At 40.9% G+C, this 24,968-nt stretch overlaps 1 protein-coding gene across 1 annotated transcript in view; it reads right to left on the bottom strand.

The window, feature by feature from the left end:
• Positions 1 to 24,968, bottom strand: part of csmd2 (CUB and Sushi multiple domains 2) — a gene marked incomplete at both ends in the record, with an annotated part of 266,970 nt that overhangs the window by 238,998 nt on the left and 3,004 nt on the right. Inside the window, one exon of the mRNA XM_083925070.1 lies at positions 6,612 to 6,828. Coding sequence (XP_083781196.1) covers positions 6,612 to 6,828 — 217 coding nt within the window. The remainder of the gene's footprint in view (positions 1 to 6,611; positions 6,829 to 24,968) is intronic.

Raw genomic sequence — 24,968 nt, 5'->3', positions numbered from 1 at the left:
CCCAAGTACCCCAAAATTTCTTGCAAGTTTAATTAATGGTTTAATCAATAAAATGTTTAAAAATGAGGAACAAGCTTTGACTACCATTAGAGCCCTTTTTCGGTGTCTATGTTTTTGTTGCTTAAAGGATAAAACTGCCAATCAGACAATCTTCCCAAAATTTGGGAGTATTTCTCTACAGTCTGTTTCAATGCCTGTTTTGTAGATAGGACATTTACGCATCTCAAATCAAAACATTTTCCTCCTCATAGCATATCCTGTACAAGCACTTGTGCTCTCAAGTGCTTGCCAAAAACCAGAAACGTCTCTGAAACGTTATTTGTCTTAAAAATGACAGTTTTCCAGCCCACTGCCATTTACTCTGTGCTTAAAAGTATGTGTATGACTGTGTGTTTGTTTGTGTGTGTGTGATGTTCATTTTTATCTGTATTCCAATAAACCTTGATTTTGCTGACACTAAATCAGCTCTCTGGGATGGGCTGCACACAAGCCTAGATTCCCCTTTATAAGCATAGTCTCAACACACATACACACTGCTCTCTCTTTCTCCTCCACACACACACACACACACACACACACACACACACACACACACACACACACACACACACACACACACACACACACACACACACACACACACACACACACACACACACACACACACACACACACACACACACACACACACACACACACACACACACAAATTCATGTTGTGACACCCCAACCTCACAACACTGAGGGTTGACTGCAGTGTTAATGCCATTCCCAGCACCATGCATTAGTGCTCCTTATTTAGGTCCTATAGAGCCCACAGACTGAAAGTCTGTCCCTCCCATGCCTCCTCCTCACTCTCTGACTGTCTGCCACTGCCAGACTACCAGGCCCATCACTCCATCACTGAGAGGAAGACATTGGGAGAGATATGCCATCACACACCCCAATAGCTTTTCCTTCTTCTAAATTGAATTGTACTCAGTGTTTCCCAATTGTCAGTTACAACGTGAAAGATGACACAAAAGTGAAGAAAATGATTGAGCTCTAGATAGTGAGTGAGCAGGTAGAGGTTCGGTAAGGTCAAGTTGGCTGCTTCTTTATGTCCTGGAAGTTTGTTTGACTGTGCCCTGTTTTTACCAGGAATACTGGTGTCTGGGAGGAAGTTTCATAACAATCATTTTAAATGACCAGATAAGTCATTGTCACCAACCATTGCTAAAAATAACAATTTTGGCAACAGAGGGGAAAAAATTGCAAGGAAGGATTTGAAAGGTTAAATTGAGGAAGATTTTAAGACTATACAAGGGATTTGTCAAAATCAGAAATACCTTAAAAATCCCACAGATAAGTTGTTTTTTTAATATTTGTAAGAATAATTGGCAACTGCAATTCATGCATACTTTACTGACCATTTCTTAAAAGATGCCACAATTATTTATATTCCTGCAGGAAATCCATCACAATAAGTGTCATTTTCTAAGGTCACACTATTGTCATTTGATAATATAAAGCAGTTGGACCACTTTGAAAACAGTCTATTCAACTGATGTATTCAAGGATACTCCTTCATCACAGAGTTAAGGGTCAGATGCTGCAAAGCATCACAATCATGAGCTATGCTATTGTAAACCCATTCCTATGGACAGACATTAAGCAATTACATGGCTACTGCACAGTGGCCCTGAGAGCTCAATGCACTGCAAATACACACAACACTAGCAAATGTAGAAACATTGTCACCAACTTGAGAACAGATGAGTAACAAGAAGCTCACAACACTATTGCGAAAAGGAATATTTACATTCTATTTGCTTTATTAACACTTGCTCTTGAGTCAGGCTGTTCTCAAGTGCAGTGCTGGATGCCTTTAGACCTAATTTATCATGAAGTCTAAAAGCATGGGGAAACAGCTTGCAGAAATTCCCTGAATGTTTTCTAAACTCTAAACACGTTACAATCCGAGCTGCAATAATTAACTAGATAATTAATTTGTCAATCAAGAGAAGAATAAAGGCCAATTTAGATAATCAATTAATTAAATGTCAATTTTTAATGCAAAAATGAAAGAAACTGATGGAGATTTCTTGCATTTTTCTGTTATTATGTCATATTAAACTGAATGTGGGATTGCCTTCACACATTCCCCAACTCATCAAATACCAACACTTTGACACCATTACGCCACTATATATTTTCATACCAAATATTTTTTTGCTGCTTTGTTAATGATCTGTATGTATGTAGAGTACAGCTCCTGTAAGTATCTGCAGTTAATGAATGAGCTAAAACAAGAAAAGCCTGTGGTATTGACCTTCAGAATCTGCTGCGCACCTTTGTCTGAGTGATCCAGATCCGTATTGATATACGTTCATTAAGTTGAATTTCTACATCCAGACTCGTGTATTTCAGGAAGCTGTCAAAGTTAATTTCTCTTAACTTACAGTAGTTGCAAAACCTGTTATTGCTGCAGTCATTTCATTTTATATTGCATATAGACTGATAAGCTAAACGACTTAAAGGGATTTGGACTTTTTCGAAGTGGGTTTGTATGAGCTACTTATCTACTGTATAGTCAGTGTATAATCTGCAGTAGATGGCCGTCAGGATACCCACAGTTTGTAGAAGCAGACAATATATGTGCTGCTGTGAACAGGGGCAGGTAAATGTATTTTTAGCAAGCCACTCTAGGTTCTCTTTAAAGCCACCATATTTCATTGATAAAAACAAGTAATTCAACCTCACTGAACAGTGGAGTTGCTGGTCTGTGGTTCGTTAGTTGGGTTGGTTCCTAACCCTTTAAAGTCCGAAACACTGAGGGTACAACATGCACTTAAAATCACTTAATCACTACACCATGTCTAGAAATAAATGCATCGCTTAATTAACAGCAATCAAATACAGACAGCAGCTTGAGCTCACAGTATGGGATATATATATATATATATATATATATCACTGCATGTACATTTTTAGTTCAAACAATTGAAACGTCTGTAGAATTTTTCTCCCCAGGTCGGCAGCTTTATGAACTGGTGCAGCAATTGACTCATACTGTATATGCATTTCCCAAGGAGTAACTGTGACTCATAAAGCAACTGCTGCAGGAGCACACACACTCACAAAGACACACCAGGCCAGAGTATATATATATTTAGCTCAAGCACATACTGTATATAGCTGCTGAACTGATTTGTCAGCCAATATTCTCCTGATAACAACAATTTCCTGTCACAGCAAGGAATAAATGAATGGATAAATAAACAAATCTAAAGAAAAGTGACTGCTTTGATCAAATAAATCAAAGGTGATCAGTGTGAAGAGAGGCAAAGCATTCACTTTTGATAAGTATTTGACATTAAACGAAGCATTCCAAGCTCCACAACCTATAGCGTGGTATACATGAAAGGCAGATCAAATTCAGCAAAACACAGCATACAGGACACCAAATGGAAAACAGGCAGAAGAGACAAGACGGAATAAAGATTGTTGGGGGGGAAATGAGGGGAGGTTAAGAGAAATTGGAGGAAGGGGGGCAAGAGAGATGGAAAGAAAATTAGTTTTGACACGAGAGGGAGATGAGAGCAAAGGGAGGGCTGGATTATCAGACGTGCATCTTTGTGTGTGTGCGTGTGTGCGTGTGTGCGCGTGTGCGTGTGTGGGCATTTGTGTGTGAAATGTGCTTATGAATATGTGTGTGTGGTGTTGGTGGGAGTGTGAATGTAAATATACGTGGTGTGTGTGTGTGTGTGTGTGTGTGTGTGTGTGTGTGTGTGTGTGTGTGTGTGTGTGTGTGTGTGTGTGTGTGTGTGTGTGTGTGTGTGTGTGTGTAAAATGTGCTTATGAATATGTGTGTGTGGTGTTGGTGGAAGTGTGAATGTAAATATACATGGGTGTCCTGACAGACTCCTCCTGACTGGTAAGAGGTGCTTTCAGCCTATTCCCATCCTTGTCAAGATTACCCATAGATAAAATGCCTGCTTTGAAAAGAGAGGAACTCTGGTCAAAGACAAGCAGAATCTAAAGGAAATCTGGGTTCCTTCCAAACTCACTCCTACTGTTTCTCTATCCCTCGTTTTTTCTCACCTACCCTTTTCCTTACTTTTTAAAAAAAAAATCATTTTCTTTCCCCTCACTTATTTTCAAAGCACTTAGACAGAGAGAGTAGAATGTGCCCTCCCCGCTGGTGCATCAATATACAACAGAGCCCAGAGGTCCAAACAGGAGAAAGGCTGAGGAGAGCAGCGCAACACAAATCCATAATGGATTTTCTTCTCTCTTTCATTTGCTCTCTGCTAGGAGATGCATTGGAGGCAGCACTGGCACAGAATGAGAGACGCAGGGAGGGGAAGGGGCAGAGAAGGAGAGGTGTGAGAGAGAGAGAGAGAGAGACAGCGAGAGTGAGAGAGAAAGAGAGAGAGAGAGAAAGAGAGAGAGAGAGAGAGAGAGAGAGAGAGAGAGAGAGAGAGAGAGAGAGAGAGAGAGAGAGAGATTGACAAGGAAAAACAGAGAGGCCGACAGAGACTCAAAACAGTCTCAATAACAAAAAGCCCTTAAGAATATTTCTCTCATCTCTCTCTAGAGTGCTGGCACAACATGCGCTTTTAAACTGTGTGCAAGGCCAAGCTGTAGCAGTAGGTGACAGGAATTAAAAGCAGCTTTGGTGTAGCTTTAACTGATCAGATTGAAAGCAGAAATTGTCACTAATTAAGGTAGCCTGTAAGTGAGGGACTGCTTAGGGGTCTGACAGATATGAGGCCGCAGGCAGTAATATCCCGAAATACATAAATGCATCAGTAAATAGCAGCTATGTGACTGTATCTCATATCTGCATATCTGCAGCTATTACAAAAAGAAGTCTGGCTCTTTCGTTGGCAATTCTGCCTAACAATTTGTATTTCTAAAATCCGAAGTGGATGAAAATGTGTAAACTTAGTGAGCATGACACTCTGCAAACCAGAGAGGGAATATTTCAGTTTGCGATGTCAGCACAAGGCATAGTAAAAAGCCCTTAAGAATTTTCTGTGGCTGCTAAATTGACAGTTAAGGATGAGTCTGTTTTGATTCAGAAATTGTTTAAGCCTTCACACCCAAGTGAGCTTCATTTTATTTTGCCAATAGCTCTGAAGCACAAACTGTATCCAGAATCACAGTGACTAACCTTGGATGCTGTCATCGCGTCCACAGAGTCACTCTTGTATTCGTCAGCAAAGGATCTGCTTCAACTGCCTCTGAATGCATCACTGATTACAGTCTGGGTAATAGTTTTGCCTCCTTTCCAGTTTCCACTCCACTACCCTCATCAACACCATTAAGTCCAAATAACTCTATAAAGGACAATTTCTGTTTAATACAGCCTGGGTCTTATTTGAATGATCTTGGTTTTTGGCTGTTTCTATTGGTTACAATGACACAACTAACCGATGAGATCTGGGAAAACAGTGATGTCACAACAAAATGTGATGGGGCATGAAAACAGTGGTCGGGCGAACAGGTAGGTTGTAAAAGGGAGTTTAGCAGAGTAGCTGTCACATTGTACAACCTGTCCAACTTGACATGACTCTAATAGGCCATATTTGTGTGCACACTCAACCATGGTAAGTATGTCACAAAGTTGAAGTTTGACTTTAGTGTGATGTTTACAACAGATAGTCTGAAGAAATAGTGTTTTCCCTTCCACAAAAGTTTGGCTAACCTGGGGGTTTGTTTGAAACATGTCTGAATTCTCATGTTTTTTGGCCTATCCGCCTTTATTTAGTTGGCAAGAACACTGTGTTCCCAGATCTCAGCCCTTTGCCCCCCATCGTTCTGCCTGTCGCACACAAAAGTGAAATTATTCAAAATGTCAATCCTTCAACAACACATGGCCAAAACAAAAGAGGCCTAGGAACAAGACTATCCTTGATACCACTTGGGATCTTGTTATTGATCGGACTTATGGTTCATCTATTTGTATATTTGTATCTATATGTAACCCAACTCTAATGCCAGTTTCCCAATGGGACATATGTTTTATCATGTATCTCAATAAACTATTTCTGGACCTCATTATTTGAAGTCTTCTTGTATATCTGTAATAAAACAATTTACCCATTTAAAGCAATATGCGGTGAACTCTCGACAAAACATAAACTCTACTGTAGTATTAGCTTTATTGTTAACTCAACAATTATTAATCCTCTCTAGATGGAAGTCTTCCCACCCCCTTCTTTTACACAATGGAACAAAGAGGTCATAATGTGTCCTCAAATTGAATAACATAGATTCACTTTACATGGATCACTTAAAAAAATATGATAGAATCTGGTTTCCATTCATCAACTGCTGACAATCTATCCTTTCAAGCACTTGTTTGGGGATGTCATTCTCTCATCCCTTTACTGTATTGTCACTGTTTTATTTGGATTTTATTTATTGCTGTGTGCAGATATTGCTTTAGTTATATTTATTTCAGCTATGATGCCTGTATCTTTGCTGTACACTGAAACATTCGTTTTCCCATGGGTTTCATAACAACATTATGAAAATATATATCAGCATTCTAATCAAATAAATCCCTTGACATAATAAAAACCAACACATGCATGCACATAACATTTAAGTCACATCTTTACCGTGTCCGCAGGTTCCCAGGGCTGGGTGGCCCGTCATATACAGACAAGATGTCAAAATCCTCCTCTAGGGCGAAGCCTTGAAACACCAGCTGTATGCGATTGTGCTCCGCCGCCCCGATCACCCATGTACAGTTGGCGTAGTTAGGATAACCGTAAGGATAGCCGGGGCTCTCTATTGTCCCATTGGGACTGTGTAGTGTGTAACTGCAGTTCTGAGCTGTGAAGAGAGAAAGAAATAGGCATTTATTAAAAGGCATAAAGCTTGTTAGAACTGCTTGCAGAGTGCAGAAAGTATAAATAGAACATTAAACAAAATAAAAGATACTTCTCTACATCCAAGAATGGAAATTATAAATATCTACACACACTTAAATGCACACCCACGGTCAAACAGCACCAAATGCTGCAACATCCATTATCACCTACAGTGTGCAGCCAGAGCCATTAGTATAGCAGTGCTAAATGGCTCACCCTTCTCCCAGCTTTCCCCACCTCCATCACACACTTGCTCACTCACTGGTCCTTTCACCACATTAGTAATAGGTTCCCACACTAAAACAGGACATAGTTGGAGAGAAGATGAGAGGACAGGAGAGGGAACACACGCAAAGAGATAACACACTTGAGTACTACATTAATTCAACCCATCCAGCATTTTTGCCGGCAAACACTTTAACAGCCTTCAATCTTACAATTTAATTGTGTGTGCTGGCATCCATCAGTTGCGAGGGCTGGGGAGGTGGGGGTTGGGGTTGGGGAGGGAGTGTGAACTATGAGTGTGTGTGATTTGAATCCCCAAGTTAAATGAGTTGTCTCCGACTGATCTGAGCACAGCAGACTTTTAATCAATGTTAAGGATTTAGCTGTAATTAATCGCTAATGTGGATTGACGTGTGATTGCACTTATGTTTTGTGTAGCACTGCATGTTGTTAGTGTGTGATGTGCAACTTACTATATGTGAATATATGGACTTCACCCCTTATTTAATAATAATCTCATTGGATCTTAGACATGTAAGGTGTTGATGGTTATCTTGTCCAATCAAAAAAGGTCAGTGTTAAACCAGCTGCATGTGAGGGGTCATCTGTCAGTCTGCCACTGACAAATGAATAAAATGTGAACATTGGACAATCACACACCAAATATACCCTTATGTGTAGATTCTGAATTAATTCCCCTTTGCAGTACAAACCAAACACAAGTGACAGTCACACAAAAGGAACCAGCATAAGTACATATCCCTATGGACCTTTTCAAAGATGTAAACATAGACATTCTAAAACGGTCCTAGCTCATTTCCTGCTGAATGTATGTGAATAACATCAGCTGACAGGAAGTGAACCAAGGCTGTTTCCTATGGAATTCCGTTGAAAAGGTCTATAGAGGATTTATATTAGAATGTCCTGCCAGAATACATGCTACTTATACAAATGATGTGTATTTTTGCCTTGGTTTGCTTCAATCACGAATCTGAATCATAATGCAGCCTGATTAAAATGTAATTAGGAGAGTATAATTGGAGGACATCTGTTATCTGCATAACCCACATTATTCAACAATACAAACAATGCGAAGCTTGCAGCAGATATTTTGTTTTGTTCATTTACATCTATACTCATAAGTGTGTAAATGCCTGGAATAAATCAATACATCGGAAAAAGTTACCTCAGGGCATTGAAACACGGCTTTAAAAAACAAGAATCGTAAGTAAACACACTGCAGCTTGAAACATGTAAACGTGAAGGCTGCTTGGTTAAATCCCTCCAGGGGCAATGTGTATCTCTTATTGAATGCTTGTGAAACATACATATTCTGATGGGTATAACAACCCCAAGCTAAAAATCGGTCCGAATAGTCACTCTGAAATGTGCCTCGTGTCTGAAAAACCAGCAGGGATTTATAGGTAATAAGGCATCATGCATGAAGACAAGACAAAAAGAAAGAAGAAATGGGACAATTTGATTCCCCTCAGTCTCACTCACAACCAAAATAAATAAAACAATCTTACTACAGTGGGAAAAAGGAGAATAAATGACACAAAATGACATATGGACATGGATGTCCCTGGTTAGCCAGACGAGCATTTGTTTTCACAGCAATAATCGGAGCCCGGTGTTAAAAGATTTCAAGGGCTACGTGCCACATCAGGGTGTTTATGAATCCTGAAATGGAAAAACACTAGCTGACACACACAGACACCTACAAACAAACAAAACCAATATTAGCTTTTTGTTCCAGGCAGCGCAGCAAATCAGTATCACAATATGTTTTTTCAAGGGGGCTAGGGGAAAAGGGGAGACAGTGTCAAAAGGTAAAAGTCTGGATGACAGTGGGATGATAATAGCATCTCCAATCACAATACATCCAGCCTGTTCAAGCTTTCACTTTTCAGCACTTCATATAAGCTTGACCCCTCCCAAAAGATGCCAATGTGTACGCAGTTGAACCCTGGCCACTTGAATGCACTTAAGTTCGGTTGATAATGTTGCACTGAGAGTTCAGCTCTTTGTTTGCTGTGGAAATCGAAGAGTGTTACAATGAATTCTTAGAAAAAAACATGGGAAGACATGAATAACATAGTGTAAAATCGGATTAACAATAATTAAATATGACTGAGCATACTCCCGTTTCTCTTCCTCGTGTCTTCTCTCACTCCACGTCTTTGAACAGTTTCAAGAGAGAAGAACAAAAAGGATCAAAGCGAGAGCTATCCCATCTGATTTTTCATTAGCAGCTCTAAATAGGCCCAGCAAGAGAGCATACACCCTCCCAATTACCATCAGGTCAATACTAATATCCAGGTAAAACCTGGGCATCCACTTCTTCTACCTGATTTTGATATCTGCAGCCTAGTCAACAATCTCCACATCATCTCTTTCATTAAGAGGGCTCCATCAGACAAATGCCAATCAATGGCTCATACAATAGTCTGATGGCTGAGCTTGATGGGGGTCAGAGGAGAATGTTAACGTCTTGTACATAGGCAATGAGTTAGGATGTGTGGGCAGGGGTGAATTACAGAGGTTAAGACAGCTGTTATAAGCAGTTTCACAATCAAATTTCAATGCTAAAAGAGAGAAACGATTCAGTGACTCCTGAGGCTCAACAGACAAATCTTTCAGATATAGTCTCGTTTATTGGATGTACTGAGCTGGGTTAAATGGACTTTAACCAAGGCATTCTGCTCTACTTCAACTATCTCCACTATTGGGCTTGGCGCCACCCAAAATGATTGTGATGGATTTAAAGAAATACAAAGAAGCCAGTAGAATTATCTATTCTAGAATCGATATAGCCTGATCATACTCCTATGCTGTGGAGATAGGCCTGGCAATGCAAGAATATGTTAGATATCAACATGTTTAGAGTACAATAGTGTAAAAACGTTTTTTATTTGGTCTGGCAGATACGCCTGGCCCCTTTCATACAGATTTCAAGCTGACCTGGCCCTGGGGGGACCAATTACGATTGTTTATCTAACATTGGGTGAGTTTCAGACGATGATTTAAAGAGGAGCTTCACCGTCCTGTAGGCCTGTCGCGTGCAATGCACCAGGCTCCCGAAACTCACATCAAACTGTTAAACTAGGCAGTAATGATCACATATGAATCAAGATTCTTGTTTTTGGAAACACATTAGGTGTGTTGTTAAGCTGTAATTTCATAACGTTTGTGACCCGGCCACCATTTTTTTTCCTGCTTCAAAACGTACCAAGCATTTTGTAGATATATCTGATTGCATCCAGTAGCATTTTGGTTTACACTGTTGTTATCCCCTTGGAAATCAGAAATAAACTGAGAGTTTCGAGACTAATATGCATTTGTGATTTAGTTTGGTGATGCCAGACTACATCCTGGCAGCTAAAATGAAAGCACTACAAAAGGACATATCATCAGAATGTTGTGATAGGGGATGAAGATGCTATACATACTGATATATGACAGGTGATCAACTAGGCAGGAAAGCAGGCTCTGTGTTTTATGGGTACAATTAAGTGAAAAAATGATGACAGAGAATAAGTCTACTGAGTGTGCCAGAGCTCGACCGAATGCTGTTTTGAAGAGTAAGCATCAGTGCCAAGTGAATGACTCTTAAATCGATAATGATGCACACAATCTGGAATAAAAGACTTAGATAGTGCTTTTAGAGAGCTTGATCTTTTGGCTGCAGCCACAAAGATTTTATCCACGCTGAAAAAAAGAAATGGTCCGAATTGAATTGGAGACAAAAACAGACACTTGAGAATGCACTTTTGTGGGCATTAAGGAGCGATTTACAACATCCTCAAGTTTGATTTTCACATTTTACAGTAATAACGCTGATGTTTTTTCTGCACTGTGTAGTCATACTGATCAATATTCTCTACAGATCTTTGCACAAAATAGTTATCCAGCATAAGATAAGTGCGGTTGAGGTAAACCGAGGTACTATAAGTCTTCTCCCTCTGTTCTTTGAAAACCCAGAGCCTTTGATTTAGTAGATCCTTCACTTGGGGCTCTGTTGAATTATTTAAACCTCGCCCAGGGTGCATTATGAAATTAGCTGCTGGGAGCTGGTGACCCACTGTGAAGCCCCTGTGAGGTAAATCTGCAGGGAAGCGATCATCCTGCAGCTGACCCAACTGACACACCATAAAGACCCCATAAAGAGACTGCTGGCCGTGCTGTTTTAGCCCACTAGATTGCCGGCAGAGTAGAAGGTCATGTTTTCTCACGTTGTTCAGGTGAACCATTATGAATATGGGGTAGTAGCAAAAACGCTGGTTCAGCAATTAGGGGAAATTGCCAACTTGTTCAAGTAGTTAGTGTATTTTATCCCTCAGCATTCCTATGGGACCCATTTGCATAGGCATGGACTGGCATGTTAACTATGATTGATATATATGCGGATGTTCAACAGATATGCTGTCCACTACTTAGTCTATTGTGCCACTGGCAGCATATGCATGGCAGTCACCATCTCTGGGGTGCACACTGCCAAATGGGTGTACATGGAGAGGTACAGTATGACCTTGCTGGGGCAGCGATCCAGGCTCTCTCTGTGCATGTGTGTGTGGGAGCTATTGTTTGCGTTGCCAGGGCAGTTGTTTAGTAGCAAGCAGAGCTGCAGAAGTGTGCTGTGACACTTTGATGAATCGATGGTCACTGTGCTGTACTCCAGCAGGACAGCATACCCTCAGAACAGAGGAAGGAGAAATAGAGAGACCAAAGTAGAGTGAGAATGAGGGCGACAGGGGCAGACAGACAGAAAGTGGACTGAATGTATGGACATATGAGAAAATAGATTTGAAAGACATGATGTAAGGAATAATAGAGGCAAAGGGGAGATGGGGGACAAACTAGGCATACTAAAAATTGTGGAAAGAGGACATGAATTTGCACAAAAAAAGAATATGTCAGAGGGTCAGTGAGAGGAAAAGCAATGGCCAATGGGAAGACTACATAGGGGAGACATGTTTTTAATGTATTTTCTGCATCTCGTTGCCCTTCTGTGCTGAGGTCACAGGCAGCCAGTGTGACATTCACAACAATATAGCGCTTAATCTGCACTGTTAGCTTATCCTATAGGTCTATTTGGAGGGATGCTTCAGCACTGTGTGTGTATTTTGTTTATGTGGGTGTGAAGTGTGCACACATGTCTGCATATGGAGGTGTCAGTTGTCTGCAAAAGAATGAATGTACTCACTGTGCCCTGGGTGGGTATAGTGTAACACATATGTATGTAACTCCTCTGGTCAGATGCAATTAATGGGAGGAAATATCATCCTGGCGAAAATTATCCCATCACATTCACAAAATACCAAGAAGACACAAATAAAACTGCAAATCTGCTTTTTGGACTCTTCCTCCCCATGTCTGTGTGGTCTCCTAATCATCGAGTTTGACTGTGGACAAAAGAGGCAGAGCCCATCCTGTTCTTGCAGTCAATAATAGAAGTGCCCCCCGTCTTGTTGTGCATTATGAAAACAACTGAAGGAAATTAAACTTGTTTGAGAAAGACCCTCCATAATTCCAACCTGTCTCAGCACAGCACAGTGTGTCAATGATGATGATAATGTCAATACACAGCAGGCTGCAGCTTGGAAACACTAAAGGACATATTGAAATGATATATCAATGCAACTTTGATGAAATTGCTGTGAAATTGTTTCAATTGTAGCCACGGCATGGACAGTATATATAAGGAAATCTTAGTCATAAGAACAATGTACTCACCTATTAAATTAGATCATAAATTACCTAAATCTCACATAGCTGATATACAGAGTACAGCTCTTTCTTTATTCTCAAGAGAAACCATAAAGCATCCATACATTAAGTCTATCAGGGGCTATATCCATATAAAATGAGCATCCCATCAGTGCAAACACTGTCAAATTTTGAACCAAATAAGTGCTTCCCTTGCGGTTATCGAGTAACAAAGCTATCAGCTATCACATATAGCCCAGCCCACGAGTAAACTTCAACCAACCAAATGTTTTTTGTGTGTGTGTATACCAGTAACTGCCTCCCTGGTGGGAAGATAAACCCTTCCGCCCAATAGATCCTCTTAGCACCACTATTTGTCTCTTGACGTGTCAGCGCATATGCACGCCTTGACCGCATCATATCTGAATTAACCTCTAGATAGCCGCCATTAAAATGGAAATGAATGAGCTCAGCGATCTCACTCACCTCCATACATTAGGCTAATGTCTGGGCCAGATGACACTGTCTGCCATTACAGACAAGCCAAATGCAGTGGAAGGCACTTGCAATAGGCTTGCTCCCACTTAGCCCCCCCACCCCACACACAGAAAGCTTGTTTCCACTAGGCTGAGTATGGTAAATGCTGTTTCCTTAAAAGGGCAGAAAAATGGAGCTTGCATTTCCATAAGAGTGCACAATAGAAGCTACGAATGGCCTCCATGAATGTGTGAAGGAAAAAAAATTATGTGTTAACTCATACAGAGAGGGGAGGACAAGCGGTCACAAACATGAAGGCATTTCCTATGTCTCTGGCATTTCTTTCAAGGATCTGTTGGCTCCAGTGGCAACACATAGTTAACACATGCACTGACTCACACAAAAAAACACATCATCAAAGCAGCATCATTGGAGGATGAAATGTATGGGGTAAGTAAATAGACAACACTCACATACAAACATGTAGCCAAAGATCAAAGAAAGCAGTAGCATGATAATACCTAGACGAGGTATGATTGCAGAAATGCACACCTACATGAGTACATGCACACATTCCTGACTGCCGACAGGGCTGGCAAAAGAGGCACAATGGAGCATGTGTTCTCTCGGACAGAGAGGAAGAGAAGGGGGGAGCCGGCAGTTCCTTCCAGCTGGGTCATATTTAACCACCAGTATCACCATGCCAGCCAAAATAACCTGAAACCCAGCCACCCACCCAAAAAAGCCACCCCCACACTCACTTTCACACAATTTCAGCCCATCCATTGAATACAATCATTTCAGACAAGTTAAACAAAGATTTTCCTTAAAATCCCTGTTCTTATCACTACATTTAAATACCCCTATGATATGTTGGAGCTGCTGTAAACAGCACAGCTCCTCAGCAACCCACACACCAAGCTGGTCAATAAAAAATAGCCCATCCAGAGTCAAATGCATGCTACGCTTGATGTTCTTTCCTATCAGACAGTCTTTGTGGGGGAGTTTATTCAGCACTGACAAGGCTATGTTCTGGGAGAAGCATATACGTATGTTTGTCAGTGTGTTTTTATTTTTATGTTGGGACACATTTAGATTTGTGATAGATCTATCATGATTGAACACCTGCCTGCATATGTCTTAATATACCTGTATTCATTCATTCAACGCCATGAGACCCTCACACCCATCCCCCTCTCTTCACACCTCTCCTGGCTCCCCTGCTACCTGCCCTCCTCTCACTCTGGACTTCGAACCTCCCCCTGCTCAACCTGCTCAGTTTACACCGCTTCAGGTACGGAGACAACTGAGCAAACTCCACGCCGGTAAGGCTGCAGGCCCTGATGGTGTCAGTCCACGGGTTCTCAGAGCCTGCGCCGAACAGCTATGTGGAGTTCTACACCGCGTCTTCGAGATGAGCCTGAGCCTCCAGAGGGTCCCTGTGATATGGAAGACGTCCTGCCTCGTTCCAGTGCCAAAGACGCCGCAGCCCAGCGGTCTCTCAGACTACCGACCGGTGGCACTGACGTCTCATATCATGAAGACCCTGGAGAGACTCGTCCTGGAGCAGCTCAGGCCTATGGTCAGGCCACACCTGGACCCCCTGCAGTTCGCCTATCAGCCCCGGATTGGAGTTGAGGATGCCATCATCTACCTGCTAAACCGTGCCTACACCCACCTGGACAAGCCGAGGAGCACTGTGAGGGTCACTTTCTTTGACTTCTCCAGCGCATTCAACACCATCAGGCCTGCTCTACTGGGTGACAAGATGACGGCGATGCTGGTGGATCCCCCCCTTGTTTCCTGGATTGTGGACTACCTCACTGGTCGACCACAGTACGTGCGCCTGCGTCACTGTGTGTCAGATACAGTGGTTAGCAGCACTGGCGCACCACAAGGGACTGTTCTCTCTCCTTTCCTCTTCACCCTTTACACCACGGACTTCAGCTACCAGACAGAGTCTTGCCATCTTCAGAAGTTTTCTGATGACTCTGCTGTAGTGGGATGTATCAGTAAGGGTGAGGAGGCTGAATACAGGGCTGTGGTTGACAACTTTGTCACATGGTGTGAGCTGAACCACCTGCAGCTCAACACAGCAAAAACCAAAGAGCTGGTGGTGGATCTGAGGAGGACAAAGACACCAGTGACCCCAGTTTCCATCCGGGGGCATAACGTGGACATTGTAGAACACTACAAATATCTGGGGGTGTTCATTGACAATAAACTGGACTGGACTAAGAACACTGAAGTCCTTTACAAGAAGGGACAGAGCCGCCTCTATTTTCTGAGGAGGCTCTGCTCCTTCAACATCTGTCGGACCATGCTGAGGATGTTTTATGAGTCTGTGGTGGCTAGTGCTTTTATGTTTGCTGTAGTGTGCTGGGGCAGCAGACTGAAGGTTGCAGATGCCAACAGACTGAATAAACTGATCAGAAAGGCCAGTGACATTGTGGGGTCGGAGCTGGACACCTTGGCTGCAGTGTCAGACAGGAGGATGCTGTCGAAGGTGCGGGCGATACTGCAGCATGGCTCTCACCCTCTCCACAACACTCTGGCTGAACAGAGGAGCACCTTCAGCCAGAGACTGATTGCTCCTAAATGCACCACTGAGCGCCACAGGAGGTCATTCTTACCTGTGGCCATTAAACTGTACAACTCATCTCTTTAATTATCAGACTCTTGACTACTAAACAAAACAAAACAAAATATAAATATCTGTTCTCATTTCATTTAATTTGCCATAACAACCTAATTGTACAGTGTATATATCTCAGATTGTATTTTCACACTCACTTCAGATTGTTTACTTGATTGTTTATTATTTATTTGTACTGTATTTTATTGGCTATTTATTAGCTACTTTAGATTTATCTTAATTGAATTTTATTTGAATCTTTACTTTATTTTATTTCTACTTTATTCATCTTTATGGCTTGTTTCTACTGTGCACGGAGCATTGGAACGAAAGAATTTCCCCCCGGGGATCAATAAAGTATTCTGATTCTGATTCTGATTCTGATTATTCACCCTCCACTGTAACACTTAATTTTAGCATCTTTCTCTTTAAGCTCTGATTTCAGCTTTTTCCTGGTCTTCCTCATTTTAAATCACCATGGCATTTTAACAAAAACCTTTATTTTGTGAAAAAAACAGTGAAAAAATTAGAGAATACTTTGAGATACCTCCCAGTTATTGGTGTTAATCTGGCACCTGGTGACAATTTACTTAACTGTTGGACACACCCTATTTAACCGGCAGCTCTCCTGGTTACTTTGCAAGATGGCATGCCGCTCTAAGGTGACTGAAACCCTGCGACAGCAGGTTGTCCAGATGAAGGCCAAAGGGATGACCCTGTCAGCCTTCAGACAGAGATTGGGCATTCTATGTCTGATTTCAAGAATATTTAAACATTATAAGGACACAGATTCACTTATGTCCCTCAAAAAAGCCGGTCTTCCACTGAAACAAGTGCACGAGAGGACAGGATTATGCAAAGACTCTCATTGGGGAATCGGTTAAACACTGCAGCTGGAGTTGCTCGGCAGTTCAGTGCTGAACAGGTTAAGGATCTGTCTCTGCACACAGTGTCTCGTCATTTCAGCCAATTTGGACCGAAAGCCCACTTTGCAGTGACCAAACCTCTTATCAGCAGAAATATTAAAAAGGTTAGACTTGCCTTAGCTGAGGAGCATGTTGTGTGGACAGATGAGAACTGGTCCAGAGGGACTTGAAAGTACGTTCAATTTATTTGTGTCTGATGGGAAACATTATGTTTGGCGTAGGACTGGGGAAAGACTAAACCCAAAGTGTGTAAAGAAGTCAGTTAAATTTGGAGGAGGACGTGTCATGGTTTGGGGGATGTTTTCTGCAGCAGGAGTTGGGCCTCTTGTAAAGCTACATGGTAGGGTGAATTCAAATGTATATGTGAACCTCCTTCGGCAACATGCAATACTTCCACTGTACATGTCTTCCAATCAGCCACAATTTTCATGCAAGACAATACCCCCTGTCACACTGCAAAATAGATTACGCAGTTCCTTGTAGCTCAGATCATTGAAACAATGAAATGGCCAGCCCAGAGTCCAGATCTAAACCCCATAGAGAATCTCTGAAAAATCCATGGCAACAAAGCAATGTTTAAGAAATCCATTACAGTTACAGAACTGTGGAAGAGACTGCAAGAAGAATGGACCAAGATCAAACCAGAGCAGTGTGAGAAACTAGTGATGTGCTGAAGTCATTCAAAGCAAGGGCCTCTACACTTTCTATTCATGTTTGAATCCTACAGTACTAAGAAAATATTGTTTAAATCTTGTTTAAAGTGGTTACTGTTCTCTAATTTTGCTCACTGCTTTTTTTGAAAAAGGTTTTTGTTGAAGTGCCTTGGTTATTTAAAAAAAAAAAAACATGCAAGTACAGCAGCGGTATAGCCCCAGCAGATATTCTATTAAATTCTGAAAGATAAAATATAACAGTATTTCAGAACAAATCAAGTATTTATAATTAGTTCTCTAATTTTAATCTCCAGTGTACATGTGATCAGTCACATTGAGTAGCCTGATATGTCACATGGCTGATTAATTGGCATTGCTTTTTAATTCAATTCAATTCAATTTTATTTATAGTGCCAAATCATAAAAAAAGTTATCTCAGGACACTTTACAGACTAGGTATAGACCACACTCTATGATGTATGTTTGATTTACAGAGATGTTCTTAAAATACCTGTTTTTCTGTCTTTTAAGATGGTTGTCTCTAGGTTTTAATTTTGTCAGTTTTTGTTTGTAGATTATTTGATGAAAAGTCAAGTTTTTAAACCTTTTAATCCTTTTGTTAATAGAGTGCTTACTGATTGAGTGGCCTTCTGCACCCTCGTAATGGTGGTATTTCATCGCATCCTCCTCCCTTTGGTTTGCTGTACACAATTGTGAGTAGGCTCTGCTGGCTCAATGCCATGAGATCCATCCATGTCCTAGAAATATTAAAATATATTTTTTTTTCTGCGTAAACCAGTTCAAAAAGCAACATTAACTGCTCCTGTAACAGAAACTAGGTTCTGTTCCCATGACAACAAGAAAACAGGAGAACACATATGAAGACCAATTCCAATTTTAATTATTCATTATTGCTTGAGTCCGCCTTGAAACTTAAATCTCCTGCAGAAAAAAAACAAATACGCGCCTCAAATTATTAAAATTTTGTCCTCCAGTCTCTTTATTATGGAAGATGCACAACTGCGTGTGAAACAGCAAAGGTCAGTTATTAATTCATTTTTATTCTGCTCACATCTGACAGCTGGGCTCTTTGAGTTACATTACACTGAACATATGCTGAAGAACCATCCTTAGTTACATCCTGCAGTGTACTTGAAATCAGTGAAAACTCCACCTTCTGGGCTCTAATCGATCAACAGTGTCGACAGGAGGTGGCACAGTGCAACTATGGATGTGTTAAATGTATGAAATCATCCAAGACATGCATGTTGATGTGTGTTAGTGAGTGTGTATTCATGAATATTGATTCTCTCTGAGCAGTGTATGTTAAACCCCCGAGAGGAATCGCTGATACGAAAGCCAGGTCGTGACCGTCCCAGCAGGACTATTCCATCCATAGCTGAGAGATGGATGAGCAGCAGCTGATCAATCAGCCTCACCTCAACTTACTGTAATACACTTTAACCTTTTAACTCAGAGCCTAACTGCCCTGCAGGAAGGCTCAAGCGTCAACTGTAGACCACTATTATAATTAACGGGCTGCATGCATCATTCTCAAATGGATGAGAATGAGTGTAATGTGTAAATGAAAGTCAATGAGATATGAATATTTTGAGAAAAAAAAACATTTTAGCACTGTGTCAGATTGGCAACCACATCTATAATTTTAAAATATTAAATATTAATTAATGTTTACTAATGTATATCAGGCACAAATTCAGACTTAGATGTTCAATAAATATTTGTTGCTGAATATATGAGAGTGATTAACTCTAGCAGAAACACTAGACTGGGTTTAGATAGAAGCTTGCTAGCCTAGCAAGGTAATTTTCCCATTTACAGTCTTTATGCTAAACTAAGATAACTGGCTGCCAGCTGTAGCCTTATATTTTCTGCATAGATATGAGAGTGATGTCAATCCTGTCAGATAACTCCTGGCAATAAAGCAAATAGGCGTATTTCCTTAAAAAGCCAAACTATTGGTTTAAAATAACGACTCACTCCAGTATCCAATTGTATAAAGAAAAAAGAACATTTTAAGTAATTTAAGTGCATTTCGACCGTAGGTGCTAAAGTCAAAATTGACCTGACAAGTTCAGAAATTGAACACACTCACTGCCTATCTCCAAAGCATGACTCTTTCCCAGAAAAAGACCACTGACAGATTGCCTATACGTTGAATAGAAAGAGGAAATGAACAGGAGAGGAAAAGAGACAAGGACAAGGACAAGATACCTCATTCCCAGGATCTAATCTTCAGTCACTGGGATCACTGATATCTGATAAGAACAGTATAAATCAGGCAACTAAAGAAACCCCTGAGCTTTGTGTCTATATAAAACAGACAGGGCCTCTACATCTGCCCCTCACTTTGTGGGGATTTACAGTACCTGGAGCAAATTCCTGTCTGATAATAACAGGAAGACGAGAATCTGAAGCAAGATTGAAACAAGATTGAGATGTAAGCCCTTGATTTAGATGCATATCTATTTATTTACTTTGTTATCCAGGGAAGATTGACTGAGCAAGTATGTTCTTTTCCTGGCATGTCTTGGCTCACAGCACGACTGTTACAGTAGTCACACATATTCACACCTGGGAGCTGCCCAGTCCAACCAAACTGTTGTACTGTTTGCGACTGGGGAATGTGGGTAGGAAAATAAAAAATACTTTCTTCTTAAGACACTTGATAACATGTCCTTGAGTAAGATACCTTTCCCCTAACTCTTCCATCCACCATGAAGTGGCTTTATTGGAGCTGCTAAAATGCTAACAGGAGAGCTAACAGGAGTATATTGCGAATGTGAAGCATAGGCATTGCCAGAATATAGCTAGATTTATGTTCCCTGGATTAGTAAAGCAGCCAAAATATACATTTATTAATTTAACGTTGCACTCAGGGACATTCTGAAAGTGATATTTGCAAGAAGCGAGTATTTTTCATTTGTTTTTCATCAGGTTTTCTGTGCTTCTGTCAAATTAGAACAATTGACTTTGCAACCAGAGACCCCGGATCATAAAATTGATATGGAAAGAAAGGAAATACCAGCCCGAATTAGCACAATCCTGTGGACATTTTCATGTTGCCAAGCAACAGACTGACTTCTGTAATAAACTTATGGCAAGTCGTGGAGGTGAACTTTTGCAGTAACGGCCAAAGAAGCCGTGGTGTAGTGGAGAGCCAACCACTAAACAAGTCAAATTTAACAACTCAATGCTTCATCCCCAGACTCTAGACACCATGTAGAAAGTACATTGCTATTGCTGAATAAGTCACTTTGTTCAGCTCGTTTTCTGTGACAGGTGTGATGTAGGGGTATGTCAGAGTTAGCAAGCTAGCTAACTAGCCAGCCATATGCTGATTGGCTGATTCCAGTGGGCTTTCATGCTGTATTGGTTACAGAAAACTAGCCAAATAGCGGGCTGGGTCGGCTGACCCACTCTCACTAACTCCTATCTACTCCAAATTATTCTGGAGAACATCTCATGAGGTTTGTGGATAAGCCCTCATCCCAGCAAGTTGCGACACACTTTACGATCCCCACTAACAAAAACTGCCATTTTGTTTTGTACTAGTCAAATGACCATGGCAAACAGCTCAAGGTTTTTTTCTATTTCTTTGCCCCAGATATATAAAGATCACGGTTTTAATTTGTATTTGCATCATAGTAAAATGTTCAAAGGTGCCATGTCTTTTTTTTATCATAAAGCAAGTGCTGTAACTGTATAAATACTGTGAAAGTATCAAAACACTCAATCCATAGAGAAATGCACACACCCCTATTCAGACACTATGAACAAGCTGTCAGGACTTCTATATGGTTGGGAAGTCACAGCTATACAATATATACTGTATAGGTAGAAAGGGCCACTACAGTGCTGTTACAGTACATCCCCCGGCTGCAATTACAGTGGAAGACCCAGAAATGATGACCAATCAGAGCAGACTGTGTCTTTAAGCTGCCCTCACAAAAAACCCAAAGCACTAAAAGACAGAGGCTGAATACAGGTACACAGTATAATACCGAATGTAAACATTATCTAGTAGAAACACAAAATACAATGGTCAACTTGAAAATGAACACAACATGGGACCTTTAATAGATGCAATAACAAAGGAAGCAATTTAATTTTTTTGAAAATGAATTGGATGTTCCTCATCATCTCATTAGTGCCACTTTAATCTAGACCATTTTTCTAATGCACATCTGGCTATAAGTTCATATAGTCTCATTGTCCAGTTTGTGTTGCGTGTGTGGCTACATGAATGCATTTAGGATTTCTTTTCTGCAAGTCTGCATAATTAGTGACTGTGTGTGTGTGTGTGTGTGTGTGTGTGTGTGTGTGTGTGTGTGTGTGTGTGTGTGTGTGTGTGTGTTGTGTGTGTGTGTGTGTGTGTGTGTGTGTGTGTGTGTGTGTGTGTGTGTGTGTGTGTGTGTGTGTGTGTGTGTGTGTGTGTGTGTGTGTGTGTGTGTGTGTGTGTGTGTGTGTGTGTGTGAGTGAGAGAGTGAGTGAGTGAGTGAGTGTATGTGTGTATGTATGTATGTATGTATGTGTGTTTGAGTCACTCTGTGGCTGTGATCAGTATGACCAAGCACAGTGACAGAGCTCTGGCCATCTGGAGACAGATGACAGGGTGAATCACCCCAGAGGAGAATGGAGGAAGAAAAGGGGAAGTTGTGGGATGGATGGGAGGGAGAGAGGGAGGGTGGGAAGAAAGAGGAGAAAGTACGAGGGGTAGAGAGGAGCAGGATGACACATCATCAAGTAGGTGAAATCGGGTGCTCCCAAAGATGAGGCACTTACATAATTTTGAAAGCTGTGTATTGGCTCATGTGCATGCATGTACATACACACATGCACGTACACACACACACACACACACACACACACACACACACACTTGACCTCTCAGAGCCCTTTTTGAGCTAGCTAATGACCCGTTGTCAAACTTTTGGTCTAACTATTCTAGAATGAATGCGGTGGCTACTCACAGGCTTATCTAAACACACACACACACACACACACACACACACACACACACACACACACACACACACACACACACACACACACACACACACACACACACACACACACACACACACACACACACACACACACACACTACACACACACCATACATGAGCCCATGAGCCTACTTACATGCTATTAGGTGCTGAAATAGGAATCTGCTTGATGCCTGATAAGAAAATGAGCATTCCAAATAGATAATTTAGTAAAAAGAGGAAATCACACAGCACTCAATAATCACAGAAACATGGGGCCCGGATTATCTCTCAGCTGGTGTAAGCTTATCACCCCTTCACTCCAACACTTGTCTCCCCTCTCTGCCTCCCATTTCCCCTCACAGCACACTGTGCCATGCTGATTTTCCCTCCTTGTGCCACCTCTTTACGATATCCATCTTTATCTTAAACGCCACTTTCTCGCCCACTCCACAGCTCTTCCTTCTTCCCTCAAGCAGGAAAACTAACAACAGGAAAATGCACATCTACTTTGCATTCCAGACATTTCTCTGTTTTGAGTAAATAGATAATGTCATCTGTTTCTGAGCTCCCATTCCATCGTTTATTGCTCAACAGAGAATGTAGAGAGCAGATGGGAGATGGGACGCAACAGAGCATGCAGGTAGTGGAGGATTTGAGCTTGAGAGTAGCAGGTAGACAGGTGGGAGAATAGTGGTAATACAAAAGGGAAGTTTGATGCTCAAATATTAATCATGAGAAGCATAAGACACCATGTGGGCTGTGAATTTGGTAAGTTGTTAGGACTTACAGGGAGTCAGTACTTTTATTTTATTTTCATCCATGTACATTTATCAAGTGTCACAAGACTGCTAAACCAGCTCTAGTTTAGCTTCCACATGCCTTAGCCAACATTTATCAAACAGGCAACACAGTGCCTCCATGATGATAGTTTACAGCATGAGGTTTGGGATCCACATGGAACCCTAAAGGGGAAATTTCATACATGTTATATCTGTCATCTAAGATAGCAACATATTTGTACACATTAACAACTCTCCCAAAAATCCAAAAACCAGAGTACTAAAAACTCAAATGTTTGATGTCATCAAGTATAAAGTGTGGCGCTGTTCCACAGACAATGAATTGGGAAAGATGTTATAGATGACACCGGGAGCACCCAGGGGAATATTCTGAGTATATGGATATACTCAGAATATAGTATATGGATCTGTTTCAGAACTGTCAACAGTACAACAGAAGCTGAGTATAAAAAAGAAAGGAAGCAAGTGCATCTCTCATTAATTGTCTATGAAGCCGCTCTAAAGTAGCTCTTGTTCACAGTCACTGATTGAACTTTCTTTTGCCATAAAAATAACATAATGGGATTCTTAATTTAGGAGGTGTCCCCCTGTAAATGAGGGACCTGTTCAGTTTCTAGTAAAATTAAGTTATGTTGCTTTAACAAACTACACATTAGGGCTACAGCTAATGGTTATTTTCATTATCACTTAATCAGCCAAATTGTATGTTGGCAACCAACAGTCCAAAGTACAAAGAAATGTAATATGACACATGACAATATTATAAAAATCAAAATAAATAATAAATCATACATTATTATTATTAATCATAAAATTAATGAGATAATGATGGATATGACTCTTCTTTTTTCTATAATTCACTCTCGCAATGCCTACGCAGCAGAATAGTTGCTAAATTCAGTACAACCACTCAACAGCCGAAATCTTCAGAATCAGACTCTCCAAGGGATGCATTATATAGTTTAATGACCACAGACAGGAAATATTTCCTGTGGTACTCTGTGGTGCATCTGGGTGCAAGGAGTCTTCTGCTGAAGGTGCTCCTCTGCTGGGCCAGAGAGAGGGTGGGAAACATTGTACAGGATTGTGATATGATCTCGTCTAACATGGGTCTAAAGTCGGTGTCTAATTGAGGGTTTAGAGCCATGAAAACAATAAAGAAATCCCAATTCATAGTCAGCTAGCCCTTCTCTGAGGAGCAGCTGAGGCTGAGGAGCTGCCCATGGTGCTGAACAGAACTTCATCTGAGAGGCGAATTCAGCCGCGTCTGTCGCTGTCCATGGTGCTGAAAGTGTCACTCTAAAATTAGTTTTTGGTGATCCTGAATGGTCCTCAAAAAATATTAATAATTGTATTTGGATACAGCAAAGCAACGACCATCTCTGTAAAAAAAAAGTATGAGAGATAGTCTATTCATTTCATTTATTCTATTTCTATGAGTCAACGTGATAGATTCTCCTCTTTTCCCGCATTCTATTCTGACATAAAGTTTCATTTCCAAATAATAGTTCCCAATTAAAATAGTCTAACGATACTTAAAATTTAAAAGTTCAAGTTTGAGTTTGTCATATTTTTATTTGTGGGATTCTGAAAATGGTTTCAAAACCATGGTTGCTCTCTCTTCAAAGCCCCTGGACACACAGACACACAAACAGACACACAAAC

Source organism: Echiichthys vipera (assembly GCF_963691815.1).
Source record: "Echiichthys vipera genome assembly, chromosome: 13".
Taxonomy (NCBI): domain Eukaryota; kingdom Metazoa; phylum Chordata; class Actinopteri; order Perciformes; family Trachinidae; genus Echiichthys; species Echiichthys vipera.
This window is presented reverse-complemented; position numbering and strand designations above follow the sequence as displayed.